This window comes from Erythrolamprus reginae, chromosome 5 (genome assembly GCF_031021105.1).
Source record: "Erythrolamprus reginae isolate rEryReg1 chromosome 5, rEryReg1.hap1, whole genome shotgun sequence".
NCBI classification, from domain to species: domain Eukaryota; kingdom Metazoa; phylum Chordata; class Lepidosauria; order Squamata; family Dipsadidae; genus Erythrolamprus; species Erythrolamprus reginae.
This window is the reverse complement of record NC_091954.1, coordinates 76,566,143-76,582,421: the sequence shown is the minus strand read 5'-3', so window position 1 is coordinate 76,582,421 and position 16,279 is coordinate 76,566,143. Positions and strand designations below refer to the sequence as shown.

Genomic DNA, 16,279 nt, shown 5'->3' with positions numbered 1-16,279 from the left:
GGAAGGTTCCTTCAGCCGCCCAACACCTGATCCGCTCCGCAGCGCGGCAGCAGCGAGGAGCCGAAGATGGGGTTTCCCCTTTGCCTTTACCCCATCTTCGGCTCCGCGCTGCGGAGCAGATCAGCTGTTGGGCGGCTGAAGGAACCTTCCCTTGGTCTTCCCCGCCGCCCACACGCAAACTCCACCATCTGCGCATGTGCGGCCATGAAAAAAATGGCGCGCATGCGTAGATGGTGTTTTTTACTTCCGCACCACTATAACGCGGAAATCGATTAGCGCGGGAGGTCTTGGAACGTAACCCCCGCGCTAATCGAGAGATCACTGTATATGTATAATATTTACTGTGTTAAGAGTGTCATTTTGGTTGGTGGTGTGCCCCAGGATTTTGTAAATGTAAAAATGGGCTGCGGCTCAAAAAAGGTTGAAAATCACTGCTATAGATCATGCAAAATTAATTTCCAATAATAATAATGGGTCAGGATTTTCTCTGTTCTCCATTTATTCCTTTTGTGCTGAGTATCCTGGCACTTCAGAAAAACATCTCTGTAGCAGAGTATAGTTTCTATATGTTGCATTGGACTATGTTGTTTCCTACATTTCAGATTTTTTAAAAGAAGAAAATCACCTCTCAAAGGCTTCCTTTGTCCTTTATGTTGTATAGGAACCCTTTGTCAGATGATTTCTTTCTCTGGCTTTCTCTTTGTAAAGAAATCTGGAATGACTGATTGTATTCAAGCTCATTTTCACAATGCTTCATCTCTTAATTTTACTCCCTCATTTTTTTTATTAACTACTTTTGAACAATTAGTAATGGTAGATTTGCCATTTAAGGATATATATTTAAAATCTAACTTTAATTACTGACAGCTTTTTTGTTTTTTGTTCTCTGAATGCCTTTCAGTTAAAGAACTAACATGTACTATTACTTATATTTTTTTAAAATGGGCCTATGTACTGTAACTATTCTATATAATAAAATCTAACAAAATGGATCTGCATCTACTATGCCTTTTGTAGCCCTGTTTTTGCTGTCCTTAACTAATTATTGGAAATTAACCTTTCCTCTCTATAACTGCATAACAATATATTATTCATCTTGGCTTTTTTCCAGCAATCATATTTTTCTCATCCAAAGCCCTCATCACCACATCCAACATCATTTTTACTATTTTCCATCAATTTAATTGCACTTGTTTCTATAATAACACTTTGCAACATATACTAACTCTGCTTCAAGCAGGTTCATTATATAATTTTTCCATTCATTCTACTGGATGATTAATGTGCCTTCTAGTTTTTAGTAGATTACTTAATACTGCCTTTTGCTATTTTTTGTTTGTTTTATTCTTCACTTTTTTCCACATACCATATTTTTCAGAGTATAAGACATACCTTTTTACTTCCCAAAAGAGGGTGTGTCTTATACACTGAATGTAGTCCCACCCAGTCACCCCCCACTCGTTGGCCTGCCAGGGATTTACCTCCTTGCAGCAAACAGCAGCAGAGCCTGATTAAGCACAACTGTGGCACAGAGGCAAATTGCTGGAGAGATCAGACTGGTTTGAAACTGACTGTTTTTTGCTGCAAGAAAGTAAGTCAATAACTATAAATGCCTATAGAATGTTCAGATTATTAGACTTATTTTTTAAAGACTGCTATATTATTGAAGATCTGTAAAAGTATAATCTGAAATGTCCTGTTTTAGGATTAAGTATTAGTATTAAGTATGAGTATTAAAATAAGGCAGCTGAGTTAAATCCTGACTTAGTCATGTTCGGAGTAGATCTATTTAAATAATTGGGAGGAGTTGGGTTACAGCATGGGTCCAAAAGCTCAGAAGACCTCTGGCCCATGAGACAGACCCAGATTGGATTCTGCAACATTATCACGGGGCATTTATATTTGCTTCATTTATAAATACAGAGCAGTTTAAAAAAGAATCTGTAGCTTGAATTTTTTAAAAAATATAGAAAAGAAAATTAATGCTACCAGCAGGTCACAAGATGTCACAGATGTATTACAAATTATTACTAAGGAGAGAGAGAAAGATTATAGAATTTTAAGGAAAGAATATCCTCATGCAGAAATGCTTCAAGTCTAAAATAAATATATAATAAAATATCTTAATTTTTACAGAGAATTAAATTTATACCACCCAAAGAAAAAATAAGACAAATTCTGCTATGCTTTATTATTTTTCAGAAATAATGTCACTTTGTTTTTTATTTATTATTAGAGTTGAAAGGGATCTTAAATCCTATATCATTTGGGATAAATGGCAATCCAATCTCCCCTTGAAAGTCACAAGTGTTGGAGCGCTCACAACCTCCTGGTTGACTGCTCTCACCATCAGAAAGTTCCTCCTTTTTTCCAGGTTGAATCTCTCTTTCATCAACTTCCATACGTTGTTCCTTGACCAAAGAGAGATTCATACCTGAAATATTATTCTGCTTCATTTTTCCTGAACTACTGGCAGATTTAAGTAAATTAATTTTAGGTTTGCTGGGAAGTTTCCCAGCCTCAGTTCACAGCTTCTGCTGTTCTCGTTGTAGATTTAAAATCATGTTTTTTCCCCGTTATCCAAGAGAATGATGGACTAGAATAATCTAATTTCTATATATTACATGTTTACAAAGAAATGAACTTTTAAAAATTCACTAGCTTTATTTCCATTTAAGTACATCTATGTATGTAATTTTGCTGTAGGATCCTAACTTGATCATAAGACAAAGAATAGAATATTTTCTAACAATATATTGCTTTGGGCTTTTTTAGTTGGTGGAAATCTACAGAAAAATGTCTAAGGTAAGGAATGCCTTTGTTACTGAGTATTTGTTGATTTCTATATATAATAGACAATTTGTGTACATATATTGTAGTTTATAGTTTATATTCTATAATTTCATTATTTTAGAGCATGTGAATTATCTTAATATGAGATGTAAGTTTTTATAATTAATTAGATTAAATTAATTAAATATGTTTATAATTAATATTTAAGCAGGAAAACACTTAAAACTAATTTCTCTTTTTGCGGCTACTTATGTATTTATGGATACTTTTATTTAATATTGCTACAGTCTATACTAGTGATGGCATGAGTGCGAAAAATGACACATGGAGCCATATCTGCTGGCACGCAAGCAGTTGCCCTAGCTCAGCTCCAACATTTATGTGTGTGCTGGCCAGCTGATTTTTGGCTCACACAGAGGCTCTGGGAGGGCATTTTTGGCTTCTAGAGAGCGTCTCTGGGGGATGGGGAAGGGCATTTTTATCCTCCAGGAAAGCCTTTGGTGCCTGAGGAGGGCGAAACATGAGTCTACTGGGCTGACCAGAAGTTGGGAAACAGGCCATTTCCGGCCTCCAGAGGGCTTCGGACGGGAAAGCTGTTTTCGCCCTCCCCTGGCATTGAATTATAGGTGTGGGCACTCACGCATGTGTGATAGCGCACACCCATGCTGTTCTATACAGTTCCATATATTACACTGGCAATAAAAGAAATATATTTGCTAATGTAGTAAGCAAAAATCTTCTAGTTTAAAAAACACATGTTTTTAAAATTTATTAGCTTTATAGATTATACATTTTTAAAAGAATGTGATTAATATGCTAGTGAAGATTATTTAATAATGGTTGAATTTCTTAAGGCGTTGATTGTTAGGAAACAAAAGTCAGAAAATATATGCTTTTTAAATCCTCACATTTTTGCATGTAGTATTTTTTATACAGTTCCAATTAAAATCCTTTTTTATACTGAATCTGCATTCAAACAGTTCATCCAGACTATTAATTTTAAAAGGTTAAGGAAAAAGGATCAGGACCCTTGCTTGAACTGTAGCTCAGAAAGATTAATTGTTCATGCTTATATAAAAGAATCTGATCAATTAATGGCCAGCATGAAATTAGTGGTAAATAAGAGCCAAAAGAATTCAAGGAGGCTGGATTTGAATCTCTTGCGGAACTCAAGGACTCTAAACTGATGATGCATTTAACTGAAGCTTCTAGCTCTGAGTGCTCTTCTCCTATAAAAAGCTCATTTTTCTTAAAGATAATAAATTCAGTACTTTGTGTATCCTTGAATTTAAGATACAGTGTTTATATTGTGTAATAAAAATAGACTCATTCAGAAATGTCAAAACTAATCTATTTTTATCAGGTTAATCAAAAACTAAAATCATGTTTCTGTTATACTTAAATATTTCCTACGACATGATTCACAATATGTTCTATTTTTGAAACCAATGTGAAATAAATGTAACATGAGATTTGAATCAATAATATTGGTTGTGTAAAGTCAATAGATAGAATATAGAACAATAGAGTATATAGAACAATAGAGTTGGAAGGGCCCTTGGAGGTCTTCTAGTCCATTTTAACCATTTCTTCTACTAGATTGTTATTAATTACTAATTCTAAACCAATTATTGAACTATACTTTTCAAATAACACCAAATGACTAAATTTAGTAAATCTGTAACTTTAACCATTTCCTCAATAATTTTACAAAAATAATTATAAAATTTTATTTAATTTTAGTATTCTATTTTTCTTTTCAGCAACAGCCAGCTGAAAAGTTTACAAATCCAGAAACCCCTGGTTATGTTGGATTTGCAAATCTCCCAAACCAGGTTCACCGGAAGTCTGTGAAAAAAGGCTTTGAATTTACCCTTATGGTAGTTGGTAAGATTATTCATATTTTTAATTGACATGTGCACTATTACCTTTCAAGATGCCAGTTCAATTGTTCTAATAAATTGTACTCTTAATTTGTAAAAATTGCTTGCAATATATTATTCTGTTTAATTGATTCATCAATATTTCAGAATGATAAATTTTTCAAAGAACTGCATCATAGAACCCATTATATAAAGAATTCTTCATATGGTTTATAATTGATCATTCAGAAATTTAGATCCATAATAAAAAATGTATTTAGTTGTAAAATTCCTAAATCTGAACACTAAATATAGGCTTCAATACAGAATTTCAGTGAATAATAGTAGTCCATTTAAATAGCTACGGTAATTATTTATGATTAAGATTGTTTCTAATTGTATTTTATATTGTTTAATAGGTGAATCTGGATTGGGAAAATCTACGCTAATAAACAGCTTGTTCTTAACAGATCTCTACCCAGAAAGGATAATCCCAGGAGCAGCTGGTAAGATTAACTTTGTCCTTTCAGTACAGTCTTTTGGATCTTAACATTGCAATAGAAAAATTAAATGGGTTCTAATTTTTTTAAAATGTGAAAGTTTTTTTTTTGGGGGGGGGGGTAGTTTTAGAAATTGTCTATTTTTATTATATACATAATTTTCTCTACAATCAGATTTATTACTTTGTAAAACATCTTTCTCCAAAAAAGTATAGAAATCAAAATATATTGCAATAATTTTGGTAAAATGCCATCTGATCTACATTTTACAATTAATTTTTCTTGCAGCACAAGTCTTGATCTTTTTGATGTTTCAGTTGTAGGATGTTTTTATTTTTATCAGCTACATGTATTGGATTATTAGGAAATCATTCATCTCAAACCGTGCTACTGTCTAAATCAGATAAGTTTGTCAAATGTGGAGTAATATCCATATTTATTTATTTATTTATTTATTTATTAGATTTTTATGCCGCTCTTCTTAGACTCAGGGCAGCTTACAACATGTTAGCAATAGCACTTTTTAATAGCCAGCATATTGCCCCCACAATCTGGGTCCTCATTTTACCCATCTCGGAAGGATGGAAGGTTGAGTCAACCTTGAGCCGGTGATGAGATTTGAACTTCTGACATACAGATCTACAGTCAGCTTCAGTGGCCTGCAGTACAGCACTCTACCTGCTGCACACTCTACTTGCTGCGCCATATATTTGAAGTAGATTGCCATAGAACATTTCAGCTTTATAATTCTATGGCATAATTTATAATTGAAAATATATATTGGATTGCAGCATCATAATTGATTTGTCTGTGAGGTATACCTTTATCAGCTATCTACTGAGAATAATTGTTAATTCTTGATCCTGCCATAAAGACTTGATGTCAGCAATTTTCTGAAATCCAGTTTTGCTCCTTTCCTAGAAAAAATTGAAAGAACTGTACAGATTGAGGCCTCAACAGTTGAAATTGAGGAAAGAGGTGTAAAGCTTCGTCTCACTGTTGTAGATACACCAGGATATGGTGATGCTATTAATTGTCGGGATTGGTATGTATTCAGTGGACATGTTAAATGTTAAACAGAATATAATAATATAAACAGTTATATTGTTTATAATTCTTAGCTTTAATGTTAATAATTGCTACATTTAATTACATATTTCATATATTTTTATGTAAAGTCTTCAGATTAATGGAGTACATACAGAATAAGAATAATACCATTCATGGATGAATAGTTAACAACAACAAAACTATAGAAAATAGCAGAAAGTTTTGTAAGGGGTGGGATTTGAATGCTTTCTGTATTATGATGTAGCATGAAAGGAATTTATGCCTGTCAATTCAATTATTTTGAAACAATTCAGTTAGTTTAGAGAATTATTACTTTTAAACATTATTTCCTTAGGCTTAAACAACAATTATAAAACTATCTAATAATGAACATTTAAACAATCATGTTCTCCGTACTGAAGGAGTGGGTCCAGCAGTCACGTGGGTTGCTCCTGTCCAATCCGATGGGACTGAGCCTAGTATTAAAAAAGCCTGCTGGATCCGCCCCTTCCCCAGAATTCGCTCAGTCCCCGCATCCAGGGGGTCGCGTGAACGCTCGTTCCTCTCAAAACACCTTCCCTTCGATCCTTTCTCTCTAAAACAGTAAGATTATTTTATTACTAAAGCTTGCTGGCAGTGAAATTTACTCAGCCGTATCGGGCTTCGAGTTTGGGGGAGAAGTGGGCGGCGCAGCCATTCGTGGCTTTTTTCCCCTCCGTGCTGTCGCTGCGGCCGGCCTGGAATTTTATCTTATTCCTCTCGGCCTGGAGGTCCTGCCGGGCAAGCCATTGTTTATATAAGGATTAAAGGGCTATTTACCTCCTGCGGTGTGGGACTCGTTTGTCTCCCGGACTTAGTTCCCTCCGATTGCAAAAAAACGGAGCAGGTTTTTTGGCGCGAAGGCCCTCGCGCCCAGTAACTTCGCACTTTCGGTTTGCCCTGCTTGGTCATCCATCAGTGCTTCCAGTCCGCCGCTTGACCCTGGAGTAGCTGTGAGTTTCCTCAGGTCCATTCTCCACGGAAGTGGCCTCCAACCAGTGTGCCTTGGTTTAAGTTAAGTTTAGTGAGGCCTGCCACGCTGCATTTAGGGACACGAACTCTTGGTTCCGTCCGGATTGCCCCTAAGTCGCAGCCACTCCTGGGCCTAGGAGCAGGGTCACCTCTCCTCTTGGGAAAGCTATTAAATTCTTCTCCCCCCTATTTTCTTTGGCTCAAGCCTTGTCTTCTGTAATTTGTTCAGACTATGGCTTCTTTTCCCAAGAGAGGCACTACCAAAGGTCCCAGAGAGGTTAGGCCTACTGGTGATTAATCTACTAATATCCCCCAGGCCTCTTTCTCCTCTTCTTCAGGAGCCCATTCCTTGGCCAAGTCCACCAGGGCTGAGAAGAGAAGGGACCTAGCCCTGCAAAAAAATACATGATAAATCAGCCAAACGTTTAAAGGTGCAGGCCCAAGTGCATATGAATCCAACCCCCCCGGAGGCCTCTAACCTGCCTCTCTCTGGGGTTCCTGTGCTATCCCTGGATGAGCCAAATCTAAATCCACCCCAACCTAATCTATGGGGCTTAGGTCCAGAGGAGCCAGATATTACTGAAGATTCCTCCCAGCCAGAACCTTCTCAGGCCTTCAGGGATCCTTCTAACTTTCCGGCTGATATTTCTTCCTTGCCTCCGGAGTTTCAGTCTATCTTGTCTGTTTTGACTAAAACCATTGATGCTAAACTCTCGGCCATCAATGTTCCTTCTCTGTCTCATCCCCCTCCACGCTCCTCCCGTCCCGTGCGTTCTTCTCCTTCCTACAGAGCCCCAGTCATGGAGGACTCAGATTCTTCTCAGGAAGAGAATGAGGACGTGGAAGCAGAAGAGGATGATGACCCCTTTCAGCGTCTGTCGGAAGATGAGGAATCTCAAATTAAGATTCCAGCCCCAGCTGCCATCTTTCCATCTCAACTCTTCAAATCTCTCCTTCTCAAAGCAAGAGTATCCACGGGGCTAGCTGGGCAAGAAAAGCAGGCTACTCCTTCCACAGATCCTCCAGAGGAAAATCTTCCTTATTTCATGGGAGAACAGGAAGACAATGAGGTAATTCCTATGCCCAAATTGTTTAAGGACGCCTTGCTCAAACAGTGGGACCATCCAACCTCTGGCTTCACTCCCACTTCCAAGGACAGGAAGCTCTACAAGCTCTCTCCCTCTTATGAGGAGCTCCTAGCCTGTCCCAGGCCAGATGAACCGGTGAAGACTCTCCACTCGGCTGCTGCCATGCCTGGCGAAGCAGAGGAGGTCCTCCGTCCAGAAGACAAGCGTCTTGAGCAAATGCTCAAGAGAGGTTTCTTCGCAGATTCATGGGCCATTAAAAGTGCTGCAGCAGCATCCTTCTTCTCCAGAGCTATGCTCTTGTGGCTTCGTCAGCTCCAACAACATCTACCTCCAGATGATCTACGAGGCCAACAAGATTTCAAAAAAATCTTCGCAGCTGCCCAATACGTAGCGGACGCTACTCTCCAATCTTCCAGATTTGCAGCCAGGTCAGTAGCGGCCTCCACAACGGCCAGAAGACTTCTATGGCTCCGCCCTTGGCAGGCGGGAGTAAGGCAGAAGTGGCAGTTAGCCATGGGTCCTCTGAAACGCAATCTCCTCTTCGGAGACCTTCTGGACCCTCTCCTCACAGAGACCACGGACAAGAAAAAGGTCTTAGGACCTACCACCAAGAAGGCCCCTAAACCGCAGTCCTTTCGGCGCACAGGTCGTCAACAGGATCACGGTTTCGCCTTTCAAAGGAATCCAGGTCAGTATTCCCCTCGGTTTCAATCCCAATCTAGAAACACCAGGGGCAGAGGTTCCTGCTACCAGAGAGGATCCTCCTCTACCAGGGCTTCCAAAAAACCCAGATGGTGAGTCTTCCTCTTTTCCCATAGGCGGTTGCCTGGCCTGGTTTTCCACCTCCTGGCACCGTTCTTGTAAGGACCCCTGGGTCATTGATACTGTGGAAAGGGGTCTCCGTTTAGAGTTTATTTCTCCTCCCCCTAAGCGTTTTATTTCTTGTCCCTCTCCCAGCTCGTCTCCATCTCGTATCCGAATGGAGGAAGCTATTTCCCACTTGTTGGCTATTAAAGCTATCCAACCGGTCCCCTCTCTCCAGAGAGGCTTGGGCTTCTACTCCATCCTCTTCATGGTCCCTAAGACCTCTGGAGGCTGGAGAGCCATCTTAGACCTAAAGAATTTGAACCAATTCATTAAATATAGGAAATTTAAAATGCATTCCTTATCTTCCATCTTAGCCGCCCTGCATCCTGGGGATTTTATGGTCTCCCTGGACCTTACGGAAGTTTACCTCCATATCCCCATTGCCAAAGGCCATAGAAAATTTCTACGTTTTGCCTTCCAGGGCAGGCATTTTCAGTATAGGGCTATGCCATTTGGGCTCTCCTCGGCTCCCAGAGTCTTTACCAAGCTCTTGGGATCCCTGGCGGCACATATCCGGGCCACGCCCATTCATATTTTATGTTATTTAGATGACATTTTAATTCATGGAAATTCTAAAAATGGAGTGGCTGCAGATCTCTCTTCCACCATGTCGGTCCTACAGAACCATGGTTTCTCCATAAATTTCAAAAAGAGCCACCTTAAGCCATCTACTTCCATTCTACATCTGGGAACTATCATTAATTCTGAGATATCCCAGGTTTTCCTCTCTTCTGAGAGAAAACACAGCATGTTGGATCTTATTTCTCGTATTCTATCCCAACAATCTGCCTCCATTGTCACCCTATCTTCCGTACTGGGAAAGATGGTGTCGTGTATTGGCATTGTCCCCTGGGCTCGTCTTCACACCAGGGAACTACAGTGGCTTCTGTTACCATTCCAGAGATCGGGGCACAGCAACTCGACTCGTCGCATCGCCATTCCACCAGCAGTTCGCAGATCCCTCAAGTGGTGGACTTCTCCAGCCCTAGACAAGGGATCTCCCTTCAGGTGCCCAGACCAGTTTGTTGTCACCACAGATGCCAGCCTATCGGGCTGGGGAGCCCATGCCCAGGGTCTAATAGCCCGGGGCACGTGGTCACCGGAGGAAGCCTCCAGGCCCATCAATTGGCTAGAATTAAGAGCTGTGTCCCTAGCTCTAAAACAGTTCAAACCTCACATCTCCAACCAGCATGTTCTGATTCTTACCGACAACATAGCCACAAAAAGCCACATTTGCAGACAGGGAGGCACAAGATCCAAGGCCCTCATGAGGGAGGCCCTAAAGTTAGGCCTTTGGGCGGAGAAACATCTCCAGTCGCTTCTAGCCGATCACATCTCGGGGAGCCTCAACGTCCAAGCGGACTGGCTCTCGCGAGCGACCATAGATCCAGGTGAGTGGAATCTCCATCAGGCACTGTTCCACCAAATCTGCCTCAGGTTCGGCCATCCAGTGCTGGATCTGTTTGCGACCGAAGCCAATGCCCAGCTCCCTCGCTTCATCTCCAGGTTTCCATCCACGGGAGCAGAGGCAATCAATGCTCTCTGGATCCCTTGGCCTCCAGGTCTTCTGTATGCCTTCCCTCCAATTCCAATTCTCCCAGACGTGGTCCACAAGATCATCCTAGAGAGGGCTCGAGTAATCCTGATCGCCCCCCACTGGCCTTGCCGGCCCTGGTTCGCGAACCTCCAACAGCTGTCCGTCCAGGACCCCTGGCGACTCCCCGTTTCGGAGGATATGTTGCGGCAGGGGGCCTCCTTTCATCCAGACCCGGAGTGGTTCCACCTTACCGCCTGGCTATTATCCGGAGAGACCTAGACCTGCGAGGGTACGACCCGGACACAGTGGAAATCATCCTGAAGTCTAGAAGAGGGTCTACCAACCGGATATACGACCATACCTGGTCCAAATTCCATCAGTGGTGCTCGCAGGAGGGCTTATCTCCCCTGTGTCTTCTCATTCACAGGATAATCTCCTTCCTCATGAAAGGTTTCCACCAAGGCCTCTCTACCAGCACCATCCGTCGCCACCTGGCAGCTCTCTTCTGTCTTGGCAGGGCCTCGCAGGCAGCCTCTCCGCTCCCTTCCGGAAATCCAAGAATTTCTCAGAGGAGTGGCCAACCTCAGGCCTTCTAAGGTCCACAGATATCCTTCCTGGGACTTGCCACGGGTTCTCCATTCCCTTACTCAGGCACCCTATGAACCCCTGAAATCTGCGTCCCTCAGGTACTTATCCTTTAAGGTAGCATTCCTGGTGGCAGTTTACATCCGCCTGACGCATATCTGAGTTGGCAGCTCTCTCTATCAGACAGGACCTCTGTCAGTTCCGTCAGAACAAGGTGGTTCTGCGACTGGACCCCACCTTTCTACCCAAGGTCAGTTCCATGTTCCACAGATCCCAGGATATTGTCTTACCTTCTTTCTGTCTCCAACGGGAGCATCCCCTGGCAATTAGATGGCACACTCTGGATCTCACTAGAGCGCTAAAAATGTATATTCAACGCACAGGACCCAATCGGAGGTCTGAGGCACTCTTCGTGGCCTATCATCCCAGATCCATGGGATCCAAAGTGTCCTCATCAGTAATAGGCCGTTGGATCAGAGGGACCATCTCTAAGGCCTATGAGACAGCCTCCCTCTCCATTCCAAAGAATATTACAGCGCACTCCACCAGAAGTGCTGCCACATCTGCCGCTTGGGCGACTCAAGCCCCGTTGGAAGAAGTCTGCAAAGCAGCCACTTGGGCCTCGCCAAATTCCTTCATAAGGCACTACAAAATCGATTCTTACGCCTCAGCGGACGCTGCCTTCGGCAGAAGGGTACTCCAATCCGTTATCTCTCACGATAGCAATCTAATCCCACCCTAGGGACCTATCTATTGGGTATGTCCCACGTGACTGCTGGACCCACTCCTTCAGTACGGAGAATAGGCGTTGATTGCTTACCTGAACGCCTCTTCTCGTACGGTGAGTGGGTACAGCAGTCACTTCCCTCCCTTTTATGTGGTCTTCTATGTCTTCTATTCCTACCTTTCTTCTAACACATGAGAGTTGAACATTATTGAGCCTTCACATCTGAGCCTAGTCTACGGATTCGCGAATTCTGGGGAAGGGGCAGATCCAGCAGGCTTTTTTAATACTAGGCTCAGTTCCAACGGATTGGACAGGAGCAACCCACGTGACTGCTGTACCCACTCACCGTACGAGAAGAGGCGTTCAGGTAAGCAATCAACGCCTATTTTATATCTGTTTTAATAGTTTCAGAACCATTATTTCCTATATTGATGAGCAGTTTGAACGTTACCTTCATGATGAGAGTGGCTTGAATAGACGTCACATTGTGGATAACCGAGTTCATTGCTGCTTCTATTTTATCTCACCATTTGGTCATGGGTAAGTACCAAGACTGAACAGTGCTTTCGATTCAATTCCAAAAAGGCAGTTTATAAGGGACTAATGCATTCATACCAGAAAAAAAAATGAGCAATTGAAGTTCTACAATTCTAAAATGGCTTGTTTGTTGATAAAAAGTACATACAAACATACCTATTATGCTCTTCTGTTTCAGGAAAAGTGATGTTAGTGTAGGAAAGGATTAAAAATGGAAGTCAAAGAAAATTAAAACATGAAATTAAAAGGAAATATACTTTACATGAAAACCTTTACTATACTTTCTCTCTTTCCATCTTTAAAAAACATCCTTCTTCAATGCTCATACATAACTTTATACATTTTGCATGTGTACGTGTGAATACACAATATATATCTCCTAGCTGGGAGGAAGGTTTATAGGTAATAATGTATCTACTTGCAAGTTGTCTTAAACTTAAAAACCTAAAATTTTGATCAATTATTTTGAGTTAGTTTAGTATAAAATAAAGAGCTGATAGATAAATTAGTGAAGATTGGACTTAATCCCTGGATAGTTCAATGGATTTGCAGCTGGCTGAAGCATAGACACCAGAGGGTTGTTGTGAATGGCGAGTATTCTGAGCAGAGTCCGGTTACAAGCGGTGTGCCACAAGGGTCTGTTCTGGGTCCTATTCTTTTTAATATGTTTGTGAGTGACATAGGGGAAGGTCTGGTAGGGAAGGTTTGCCTATTTGCCGATGACTCTAAAGTGTGCAATAGGGTTGATATTCCTGGAGGCGTCGGCAATATGGTAAATGATTTAGCTTTACTAGATAAATGGTCAAAGCAATGGAAACTGCAGTTTAATGTTTCCAAATGTAAAATAATGCACTTGGGGAAAAGGAATCCTCAATCTGACTATTGTATTGGCAGTTCTGTGTTAGCAAATACTTCAAAAGAAAAGGATTTAGGCGTAGTGATTTCTGACAGTCTCAAAATGGGTGAACAGTGCAGTCAGGCAGTAGGGAAAGCAAGTAGGATGCTTGGCTGCATAGCTAGAGGTATAACAAGCAGGAAGAGGGAGATTATGATCCCGCTATATAGAATGCTGGTGAGACCACATTTGGAATACTGTGTTCAGTTCTGGAGACCTCACCTACAAAAAGATATTGACAAAATTGAACGGGTCCAAAGACGGGCTACAAGAATGGTGGAAGGTCTTAAGTATAAAACGTATCAGGAAAGACTTAATGAACTCAATCTGTATAGTCTGGAGGACAGAAGGAAAAGGGGGGACATGATCGAAACATTTAAATATATTAAAGGATTAAATAAGGTCCAGGAGGGAAGTGTTTTTAATAGGAAAGTGAACACAAGAACAAGGGGACACAATCTGAGGTTAGTTGGGGGAAAGATCAAAAGCAACATGAGAAAATATTATTTTACTGAAAGAGTAGTAGATCCTTGGAACAAACTTCCAGCAGACGTGGTAGATAAATCCACAGTAACTGATTTTAAACATGCCTGGGATAAACATATATCCATCCTAAGATAAAATACAGAAAATAGTATAAGGGCAGACTAGATGGACCATGGGGTCTTTTTCTGCCGTCAGACTTCTATGTTTCTATGTTTCTATAAAATTGGGCTTTAGTTGTATTTGTGGTACTGTATTTTTCGGAGTATAAAATGGTCTGGAATATAAGATGCACCTTAGTTTTTGGAGAAGAAAATAAGAAAAAAATCTGCCTCTGCCTACCAGCATCCATTGTATTCATCTGGCTAGCATCAGTGTGTGTGAGAGTTGAGAACTGTTTGGAAACTGAAACAGTGTTTGCTGTGGGAGCAACAAGGAAGGAGAAAGCAAGGAACCTGGGCGTGGATTAGCTCTGCAGCTCTGAGTCTGTGCTCTAAACTAGTTTGCTGCTCAAAACTAAAACTGAAACTCCTCTCCTCTGCTTGTGTTTTGGACATTGGAAAACCTGCTTTTGATATTATATATTTACTTCATGTGTTATATATAAAGAGAAAATAATGAATGCTGTCGAATCAGTTACTTGTGTTTGCTTTCTGGATGTGATTGCTGCTGCAAACTTGGAGTCCTTGCAGCAAATAGCAAACAGCCAGGTCAGCTTCAGCACATTATTGCAGCCTGATTCAGCATGAACAGCTAATTGGTGGGTGGATCGGCTTCTGGAATACTCCCAATCAGATGTTCCAGGCTACAGGAATTCCACAGACTATCGCCACCTCCGTTCCTCATGTTCTTAGCTACGTTCAGTGTAAAAAACGCACCCAAATTTTCACCCTCTTTTGGGGGGGAGGCGTCTTATATTCTGAAAAATACAGTATATTGGACAGAATATGTTAAAACTATTTGTTGCCACCTATAGTTTTGTAGGGAATGCCCATGTGACGTGATATGCTTAAGATAGTAGGCGGAATTACAACTTTTCTATTTTATAGTTACATTTTAAAAAATGAAATATGTTTTACAATAATAATGCATATTCTTCGATGTAAACAAAAAAGTAATTTGATCTGAGAACCTGAATTTTTTTAAAAATGCTTAAGTTTCTATGTTAACTGCTTCTGTTGATTTTTAGTTTATGAAAGAAATAGTCTAAATGTTAAGAAGTCATAATTTGTATTTTTAGTCTCAAGCCTTTGGATGTTGAGTTCATGAAAGCAATACACAACAAAGTGAATATTGTGCCTGTGATTGCAAAAGCTGATACCCTTACGCTGAAAGAGCGGGAAAGACTGAAGAAAAGGGTGAGGTTTTTTTCTTTTAATTTAAGCATAGCATAAAGAAAAACATTCTTATATATTGTGCATAATCGGCCTTTGGTCAGAATCTAATGAACACTGTGAACATTTAAGTAGTGTGTATATGTTTAACTTTTTGAAGTGAATGGGAATAATTGCTGGCTTCTCCAACTGCAGCACTTTGTACAATGTGTAATTCTAGGGGTATAACTTTCCTGGCCTTCAGAAGCTGTTTGGGTGTAAGTGGGGGAAGGGGGAAACCATATATAAAAAGCAAGCAAAAAATCCCTGTTAATTTTGCAGTTGTTGAATCTCAGCCCATGTTTAATTATGTCTTACTGTCCTTTGGGGTCAGATTTTAGATGAAATTGAAGAACATAGCATCAAGATTTATCACTTGCCCGATGCAGAATCAGACGAAGATGAAGATTTTAAAGAACAGACCAGACTTTTGAAAGTAAGAACAATTTGTTAAGTCAGAGATAGTTTATCCTGTCATCTTATTTAATTTACAGAATATATTATTTTTGCTTATCAAAGCTAGTGTCTTTAATCTGCTTCTAATCTTAGAAGGAAGAGAATTTTTCACACCAAAAGGAATTTTGATCTCTGGATTGGAAAATGTTTTGTCATCCAAATTTGATTGCATTTTTTTAATATATTAGGCGTTCAGAATGAGAGTATGGAGCAGGAATTTGTAGCAAGAGTTTCTTTTTTTATTTTACTTTCTTTGCACCTTACTTTCACTTATCACTGCAGGCCACAGATGGAGAGATATTAGGCCAAGGTTTAGGTAAAAACAAAAGAGTTTCATTTTTGGCAGTGTAAATTTTAGCAATTAAAAGTATAGTAAAGGAATAGAAGGATGCAATAACAGAAACTTAACAAAATCATTAGAGTTACTGTATTTTTCGGAGTGTAAGATACACCAGAGTATAAGACACCTCTTAGTTTTTGGGGAGGAAAATAGGGAAAAGAATCTGCTTACCAGA

General features: G+C 40.4%; 1 protein-coding gene across 1 annotated transcript in view; it reads left to right on the top strand.

Moving 5' to 3' along the window:
* SEPTIN2 (septin 2) overlaps positions 1 to 16,279 on the top strand; it is a 33,442-nt gene that overhangs the window by 4,652 nt on the left and 12,511 nt on the right. Inside the window, exons 2-8 of the mRNA XM_070753229.1 lie at positions 2,776 to 2,805; positions 4,557 to 4,680; positions 5,075 to 5,161; positions 6,077 to 6,200; positions 12,426 to 12,560; positions 15,176 to 15,293; positions 15,643 to 15,744. Coding sequence (XP_070609330.1) covers positions 2,797 to 2,805; positions 4,557 to 4,680; positions 5,075 to 5,161; positions 6,077 to 6,200; positions 12,426 to 12,560; positions 15,176 to 15,293; positions 15,643 to 15,744 — 699 coding nt within the window. The 5' untranslated portion in view covers positions 2,776 to 2,796. The remainder of the gene's footprint in view (positions 1 to 2,775; positions 2,806 to 4,556; positions 4,681 to 5,074; positions 5,162 to 6,076; positions 6,201 to 12,425; positions 12,561 to 15,175; positions 15,294 to 15,642; positions 15,745 to 16,279) is intronic.